General features: G+C 37.9%; 1 protein-coding gene across 1 annotated transcript; it reads right to left on the minus strand.

The window, feature by feature from the left end:
• Positions 1–1,694: 1,694 nt before the first annotated feature.
• Positions 1,695–8,297, minus strand: cops5 (COP9 signalosome subunit 5). Its single transcript, XM_047349084.1, has 8 exons — positions 8,024–8,297; positions 7,132–7,366; positions 5,256–5,384; positions 4,115–4,180; positions 3,805–3,890; positions 3,606–3,717; positions 2,786–2,934; positions 1,695–1,947 (listed from the first exon to the last, which is right to left on the minus strand). The coding sequence occupies exons 1-8, from the start codon at positions 8,158–8,160 to the stop codon at positions 1,857–1,859; spliced, it is 1,005 nt and encodes a 334-aa protein (XP_047205040.1). The 5' UTR covers positions 8,161–8,297; the 3' UTR covers positions 1,695–1,856.
• Positions 8,298–9,664: the final 1,367 nt, after the last annotated feature.

Consider the following 9,664-nt stretch of genomic DNA (forward strand, 5'->3'; position numbering starts at 1 on the left):
TTTGGATGTTGCACAGTTTGCACAGTGCTCCATGGCATGTTTCAAGTTAAGGATATTATTTTATAACCTAAACCTTCTTTAAACATTCCTACATCATTTTCTCTGACCTTGAGATTAATTTACACACAGATTGACTCAGTTTAACTAATACATGGATTTCAAATAATTAGTTAATTTTCTACCAGTAACATGACAAATATCTCTATATTCATAGAGAGAAAACTTAAAATGTATCTAATTGACCAACGTTTTAAAATTTGCCTTGTTTAGCAGTTTAGATTCCCCCTATCATTACATTACACAGATAATCTTTCAGTAAAACACACCAAGCCAGGAACCGACCACTTGCAGTGACCCCTGCATTGTTAATCTACATCATGCCACGACCTGAGCTTCCTGAGGGAGGGACCTCTCTCTACTTATGCAGGAGCACATGGTGGAGAGGAAGTGTTGTACCTCCAAATTTCTGAGCTGTGTCCTCCATCTCTGCCTAATTCTTCACTAGCCCAAACTAAACATCTCAAGATCTCACCTGGGTCATTTGAGCTACAGGGCCTACTTTCAGTGTCCGTAATCGATAGCTAGTAATCTCATTAATCATCTACACTCATAGCGGTGTCAAACGTTTAATATGTTCACTCATTGAAGGACTAGGAACATACTGTGGAGTTAAAATACAAAGAAAATATGGTTAATGGATTTTTGGCTTTTCCTAATGCAATTTTAGTCATGCATACAAATGTCCATCTGGAGATAATCACCATGTTTACATACTGAACAAGTTCAGTATGTTTCAATGAATCTAAAATAACAATGAATAGGGAATATGGGAAAACAATTTTAGCTGTGCATATTTTAAGTCCTTCATCAGCACCATGACAGACATCCATGCAATTCATTTAAGTATCTGGCAAAAACATGAGCTAATCAGTGGTCTTTGCAGAAACCTTATTTAACAATTTTACATTCATAATTAAATTTATATAGCAGGTTTCCTTTTTCTTCCTTGAACCTGAAGACAATTTAGATAATACTTAAAGAAAATCATTACAAGAAGTAGCGCCACAGCTCATGTGCATGAGAAAGACCAGGCATTTCCACAGCCCCGCTGGGAATCTCTCCTCTGCGATCCATGACATTACAAATACACATTAAAGCATTACAATACCAGAAAAACAAGACCTGACACAAACGCAGGCCAAAACAGCTGTCAGTGGAAAAAAGAGGCAGACTAGGTGAACGTCCGCCTCGATGAAGAGCAGGCACACTGGGGTGAATGGACTTCTGTGTGCGTGGTTGGCACCTCTGCGCTGCATCATCGCCTCAACCGCGACCAGGGCACTCAGCCGGCAGGTCTACCGCTGAGAGCCCAGCAGCGTGGGGAGTGAGCCTGCAGGGACATCCCACGCAGGGCAGGCAATTCCCCCCGAGCCTGTGCAGGAGCTGGAGTTTCTCATTCTATTATGTAATGCTATGACAAGCAACACTTAAATGACTGCGCAGTGCTGGGTGGGAGCTAAATGTGACCACAGCGGGTTAGTTAAATGTTTTGCTGCAGAGAGTTTTACCCTAAAACATGTTTCATTTGGAGGCCTAATAATATCGTATGCTGAGAAGTTGGACTGCAATGTTTACCTAATCTACATTATTGAAATTATCTACTCATTTCGTAAAAAGATACCCTCACACGATGGTGCCTTTAATATTTTATTTTTTTGGATGCATAACTGCATTTTGCTCCAAAAACAACCAAAAACCTCTTAAATCAGAAATGATGCTAATCCAAGCAGTTTTACATCCTGGCATGCACAAGAAACAACTTCGAGGTAAAATTCAAATCGCTTTGTGTTTCAGTTTTAATTGGCAGATGTGTTGATTTGATTGAAGAGTTTGTCCTTAATGACTTGAGACATCAGGCCGTGAATTGCCTCTATGGTCGTCTTGCAGCTGAAACAAAAACCGAGTGAAAAACAAAGATCAGCAGAACATACAGAGAGGTTATATCTGCACGAAAATCTGTCCATAGACGTATATCAGCAAATACTATTTTGCTTCTTACCAACAAATAGTTGCAGAACAAATATATAAAGAGTATTACTTTTTTTTTTGATAATTTAAAAAGTGAATGGATGGATATTATTGCATCTATCCAACAATTAAATTTTAGGCTACAGGCAAAGGTAACATGGTTAATGTGTGGAAAAAGGATACATAGTTTTCTACATTTTTACTAATAAAAATCAGGAAAATGATGTGTTTGTTTTCAGCTCATTATATCATACCTCTAAATAAATACTTGCCTACAGAAGTCACCTAATTAATATGACAAAAATTTGACCTTTTCGATGTACATGGAAAACACTGTGTGTGATAGAAGACTAACACTGAACATCACCTCCATGGTGAAACATGGTGGTGGCAGCATTGTACTGTGGAGATGCTTTTCTTTAGACTTCCACCTCTAATCTCAAAAAGGCGTTTCTACATTTTTTAAGTATTTCAGGGGAGCTAATTACATTTCCATGCCACAACTTTCAGAATGTCATTTGCAAATAGTTTTTAAAAACATGTATCCGTTTCCCACAATCATGTGATACTTTGTGCTGGTCAATCACATACAATCCCATTAAATTACATCGAAGTTTATGCTATAATGTGACAAAATATGAAACACTTCTCAGTATGGCTAATTTTGCAAGGCAGTGTAGGTAACTGAGTCCAACATAAAAGCAGTTCATGTGTAGTTTTTTCTGACGCATTCATTTTAAAGGAAAAAAAAGTCCACCTGTCTCGTGTTGCTTTGGCCAGTTTGTCCTCAGATTTCCTGTCGTGTGTGTCCAAGCCGAGCATGAAGCTGCCTCTGCCCAGCTGGGCCTCCGACTGCTCCAGCTTCTCCGACAGGTCAAACACCTGGCCCGTGGTGTAGTCCGAGTTCTGGCCGTCCAGCACACAAACATTCATGTGAATACAAGGAAAGGACTCCATGCACAGTTTGCCAACAAAAACTGGACAACAGATTTTCCACACACAAAGAACAGCGACTAATCTGTCCAACAAGCTGCTGAAAACACTTTGTGAGCTGTGGTGAATGACTGAAAGTCGGGGGACCGTTTGCTTAAGGTGAGGTCGTGTTTATAGTAGAGAAGGTAATTAAAACACAATGACTCAGAGGCCCCTGACGAGGGGGACAGTGTAGCAACTGACAAAGCCCGTCACCCACAGAACAGCTCGTTCTTGACATCTAGTCAATTCATCTTCATCCAGAACGTCAAAGAGCTCACTGTTTGCCTGACGTGTTTTTGAGGTATTTAGACGAGTGCAGGACAGAGGAACGTCAACCATGATGGGCTTTCAATTTTTAGAGCAAACGGCGGAGAGAGTGGAGGGAATCCCATCCCATTTTACATCGAATCTCTGTCAAAAAGTTCACATCTAGCTTATTACTAAAGCCAACAAACATGGAGACTTAGCTAATATGCAGTAATAAATCACAACATCACAAGCTGGTGAGTACATGTCCAAATGAGTTATAGTTTAATAATTAACCATTAATCAAAATGCCAAACAATTAGTGAGCATTTTCATTCCTGAAGTTGCTTACATACCGTTAGGAGGCTGGAGGAACTTAAGGTATTGACCCAATATTTATTCCAGAGGAGTTCCAGCAGCTTTCTATCAAGGGAAGACTTGAAGTAAGTCACTTCCAGGGCGTAATACCTAAACAGAATACGTCCAGGGAAAAATATGAGCCACGACGGTACAATCAGAATGTGAGAGCTATGTTTCAAATACAAATGTACTCACTGTTTACAGTGCACACCAAAATCTTCGATCTTATTCAGGGGGATTGTCTGATATTCCGATGGTCCCTCATCTGGAGGCTTGTAACCCTGAAAATTCAATAGAGTGGCTATGAAATATAAAATAAAATCCAGTTCCTTTTAACCTTACATTGCCAACAGTTAAGCATTTACAGAAAATGGTTCACATTTGTGAAAAAATATTAAAAAGCAAAAGAAAAGAAAATCCAACAAATAAAAAACATAGGAAATGATAGAACTAATAAACTACAAACAAAAGAAAACAGTCGCCTCAGTAAATGTCGGTGCTTTACCTTTGGGTACGTCCTAAAGGCACCGAGGTTGACCTTTCCTGCAGAAATAGTCCGAGTGGGGTCGATCTGCAGCGAGCAAAATACAGTAGAAAGGGGAAAACAAAGTCAGAGGTCGTACAATCCTCCTGGGACCACTCGAACCTGGCCCCTAGGAGCCCCCCACTCGGGCTGTCAGCACGCAGAAAATACACACTTCATTAAACGACGCCGCCAGCATTGGAGCACTGCTGTACCAAATGAGGTGTAAATAGCATTTATGTTTGCAACAGCAAAAAAATAATCAGTACAACATACAAAGCTGCAACTCAGACATATATAAACCTTCTCAGTTACACATGTTGTTGTGGTTTTTTTAATCAGGGTTTCTACAAGTTTCAGGAACCTAAAGTTAATACCAACACATTCATAAATGACTTAAAAATCACATTACTTCTATAACTTATTTAATCGCTTTTTAGTTTATATATGACTTACTCGGTCGCTTAATTAAGTCAAATTCAACTTTGCGAGCCTAAATTTGTGTTTTACGGCGTCCGACTCTATTGTTTTTACACCTACATTACCAAACAAACAACACCTACAGTATAACTATCACAAACTATCAAAATCCCTGTTTTCAAGCTAAGTGTCGTAAGATGTGAACGTTCCTATGTCCATGAGCTTGAAGTGGAACGTAACAAGAATGTTTTGGTTTTAATTGCTTAAATAAAAGAATAAACCAGGCCAGTAGAGCTTTTCCACCGGATTGCAGGGAAAGTTGAAGGTCTGAATTCCTTTTGACTGAGCTTTTTGGTTCCCTGCAGCATGGTGGCCTCAGGTTTTGCCACATCTTAATGGGAAAGTTCCTCAGCTGGAGCTGCAAGTCACGGAGTGGACAAAAGCAAACTGTGTTCCTCAAAAAAAAAAAAAAAAACCCAAAAACCCAAAGTTGGAAGAATAAATGATTGAACAAATGCACAAATTTTAGACTTAAGTAAATATATGTCCACACTTTGGAATGAAAGCTCAAGAATATTTAAGACTTAAATCATAGACTGAGATATTTAAATGTAAGAATTTTTATTACTTTATAAAATACCTTGCAGAATCCTTGTTTTTTCAGTAAAATAAATAATTAAATTTTAGTATTTTTCGGTCTTACCACAACAGCCACAAAAGGTTCCTGAAACTGCTGGTTGAGCATCTGAGTGCTGACGTCTATGCCTGAGAGCCAGCATCCGTAGCCTGGGTGACTATGGTACCAGCCAATGGCATTTTCCAACCGACCGACCTGAGAGAGCAGATTAGGTGCATGATGTTGAAAACTTCAAGTTACAGAAAAAATGATGCTGAGATAATGCTATATGATTGTACTTGATTCAAGACTTTTCACTGACTATAAAAACTTCCACCTTTGAAAAATCACTGGATTTCTAATTGGAATTTGATCCCTTTTGTTTCTCATAGAAAGATGCCAAATAGATAGGATGACGTGCATCTTATCACATGATTTACCTAAAAAACCTTGTCAAAAGTACAGAAAAAAATTTACTTGTCAAAAACATCCATCCTGAGTTATGTGTCCTTTAACAGTCCAACAGAGACCAGTATCTATAAGATAGTATTATGGTTTACTCATCCTCTCGGTCACAGTAATTCAATATTCAAAACAACTATAATCGGTACTGTATTATAAGACCAGTCTCTATTTTTTCTGTACTGAAGAATCTAACAGAATAAATTAATAAAACCAACGAGCTGATTGTTAAATAAGAAAAAGAAATAAGCCACGACATAAGAGGAGCTCAAATAGATCAGGCAAAAAAAAAAAAGATGACAAGAGAACAATATCAGGTCCATCTATAGGTCCATCCAAATTGCAACCTTTATTGCAACATAAACATGTGTAATATCACAATCATAAAGAACTGCTTGGATGCAACAGTTGGTAGGATACATTTTACGTGCAGGTTCCGCAAATTTTGCATGCCAATAATAATAAATGTGGCCTTTTGAAAGGACTTCTAAGCGCTCGATGCTCGATGTCAACTAAAACTGATATCGCAGTATTCAGCAATAGCTTCACAATTTCCCTTGATCAGTTCTGATTGGTGATCGGCAGGTCAAACACAGAAAAATTCATTGTCATTAAGAGTTGAGAACTAGGAACATCCACCATGTGTGGTCTACATGGGCATCAACTAACAGAATGTCCTTGTGATTAAAAATTAGATAACGGTTAGGGGCATTATGTTTTGATGCCCTTATTGGCCATGAAAAGCCTGATCAATGCAACTGTAATTCTTGCAGTGTCTTCCACTATTGGCACCCCTATAAGGCACGTAGAATCTGTTAAAATATCGTAATCTAATGCAGGAGATCTTCACTGAAATCAGTCGTCTAACATTTAGCTTTGGAAATATGTAGATATTAGCAAGTCTTGTACCCAACATACATTTGCCTGATGTGAATGGCATGCTCCCAATGTCTTTCCCATTTTGAAGAGTTGCAAATAGAAATGGGCCTCAGTGTCACATAAAATGCAAACCACAAAGAGACAAGAAGTAATGGATTACCATTCAAAAGTTTCTACTCTAAACAACTTAGAAAAATAAAGTGTAAATCTAAAATGATTTAGTTACATACATGAGATAGAAAGGCATTATTTATTTAAGAATCATGATAAAAATCCTTTACAGAATCAAAAACTAGTTAAGTCAAGAAACTAGGTAAAAGTACAAAGTTTTTTATTTATTTAGTTGGAGTCAAACACAAGTAAAACCTGCTGTACAAAAAGGCATTAAATTTATTTCACATTTCATCTTAAAAACTACTTATTTTAAAGTGTATTTTCATTTTGCATCCAAGCTAAAGCACTCTAATCTAAAAGTTAATTATAAAGAACTACTTCTAGAAGAATGGGCACTTCATACACTAAATGCAAATAAACAGAAACATGTGGCAGCAATCCACAAAAAGTTTTAGTGCAAGTTAAACCTGGATGTGTTTCAGTTTTTTAGTGGAAGTCAGCTTCTTACCTGTTTGGCATTTTCGATGTAGGCAGCCATGTATTCATAGGCTGCAGCCTGGGCGTTGACTCTGGTTTCTGTCCCCTCGACAGGCAAAGCAAAGCTGTCCATAATGTTCATGGTTTCTCCATCCACCTTCCCCAGCATGAGACCCATCACCTCCAGGTTTCCACCAGAGCGGGCGTGCATCACCATCTTTAGCAGGGCCAGAGCTGAGATTTTGCAGTACTTGAAATAGTGGTGACTGAGGAGATAAATCATCAAATATCACATCTCTACTTTTATTAACCATGTCTGGTTTAATGCACCACTTTCCTAAGTTTTACTCCCATTTTGTAACCGTAATCAAACCATTTTGTACTCGTGTACTTCTTGCTGCATTAGTTTAATTTACTATGTAGGGAGGTATTTCTTGTAAGAATGGCACATACACTTTGGAGATGTATTGCCATAAAGATCCACAAATCTCATGTTTAGAAAAATTGTATTTTTAAAAAATAATTTAATATTTTCCACTGGTAAGCGAAATATGATTATGACTACAGAACACAACAAAATAACAACAGGTGACCTCTGCCTCGGAGGTTTTACCCCCTTTTCTGAGTTTGTGATGAGAAAATATTAAAGCATCAATTCAAGCCATCGGTTGTCACAGAGAGCACAAAACACCCCAAATTACAAAGATAAAATGGGAAAGGGCGGCGGCAAAATTAAAACCAAATTACAGATGTAGACGATTGTAAACAAACAATAAGGTGCTGCTGCGGACAATCAGTCTGCTAGCCTTGATGCTAGCTAAGCTTTAATTTCACCAGAACTAACAGAGCCCATAAAACACAAAATAGCCCAAACACACATTTACTTAAATGCTCAGCAAAGCAGACAACAAAATAAAACATACTCCTTCGTCCATGGCTTCGCGGCGAGGATTTCTTGCTGCTGTTTTTTGTCATATTTGTAAATTTCATCGATGCTCTGGACCTCTTGCATTCTGTTGGACAGCTCCCATGTTTTCTGAGCCGTGCTGCTCCCTGCCATAGTGAGTTAAATGTCAAATCACAACAACTGATATGTAAAGCACCAAATTCCTCCTCAAAAAAAAAGACAAAGCCGGATATTTCTCCTAAGATTGAGGTTTGACATCCGCTCGCTCAGGAAGCCATGACAGTTGGATGATACCAACAGGCCAATAGGAAAGAAACAGAGTGGCCGTTGGTCTCAATGTTGTAGATATCTACAGGTAATTTATTAATGCGATACATTTTTATTTAAAAAAATAATATTTAAGCTATTTATGTGACTTCTTTTTACAAGTTGGAATAAATGGTGTATTTATTACTCTTAATAAACTACAAAACACCGCCAATAGATGGTACCGTCCATGACAGGCCGTAACTGACTGTTAAGGAGACGCTGCCATCTAGCGGCGGTTTTGCTCACGTCTTAAAAAGTAACTAATCCTCTAAACCTGTCAACAATTATTATCCAGCGGCTTCCTGGTAGTATGAGAAAAGCGTTTTTATTTTTTTTTAAACTTTTAATCTGCTGTGGTTTTTGTTTTAATGGCTGAATCATTTATCCTTCATAAATACAATGTAGAAACTACGCACCATCACTTGCAGGATTCAAAAATAAGTTTGTAATTCTCAGTAATACATAACGCAGACAAATAACGGCATGTGAAAAATTTAGATAGATAGATAGATAGATAGATAGATAGATAGATAGATAGATAGATAGATAGATAGATAGATAGATAGATAGATAGATAGATAGATAGATAGATAGATAGATAGATAGATAGATAGATAGATAGATAGATCAAACAAATCTACATCCTAAAATTAAGCTTTCACAAGCACATGCCTCTGGTGACATCACATTGGGCAAAAGACAGCTGACGACAGTACTTCGTAGGTTAATTTATATGTTTTGTTTCTGGTTGTTTCTACTATTTATTTGCATGTTTTAAGCAAGTTCCGAAACGAAAATAAGAATATAAACAGGGTTGCCTTGATCCCTTGCTTCAGCTTCAACATCCACCAACCTGGGGGTCAGAGTTGCTCTAACATGTAAGAAACGGAACTTCGGTAAAGTTAGAAAGATATTCACAGATTCGGCTTTTTCGGATCAATAACTCATCAGCGGAACGTTGCTTCTACAAAACCAACACCTCTCTGCAACCACAGCAAGGCAGACAGTGAGCTACAATGGTATGTTCCTCAAAACGAGCCTAACACCGCGCTGGGAGACTTGCATTGGCCTCTATGCAGAGCTCGCTGCTCCTCAAATGGACAGGAACCGTCTGCAAATTGCAACACCAGAAAAATATGATGGAAAAATATTCAATAACGTCGCCAAGGAGAGGTGTATTGTCATTAAAATCATTTTATGTGTATGTGATCTCACGTTTTTCATACTACATTTCTTGGATCGGAAATTAATACTTTTTTTTTTTAGAAATTTCCCAAAGACTATAGCCTAAATAGCCAAATATTCAGTAAACTAGATGTAGGATAGAAAAAAAAAAAACATCACGAAT

This window comes from Girardinichthys multiradiatus, chromosome 21, assembly GCF_021462225.1.
Source record: "Girardinichthys multiradiatus isolate DD_20200921_A chromosome 21, DD_fGirMul_XY1, whole genome shotgun sequence".
Taxonomy (NCBI): Eukaryota; Metazoa; Chordata; class Actinopteri; order Cyprinodontiformes; family Goodeidae; genus Girardinichthys; species Girardinichthys multiradiatus.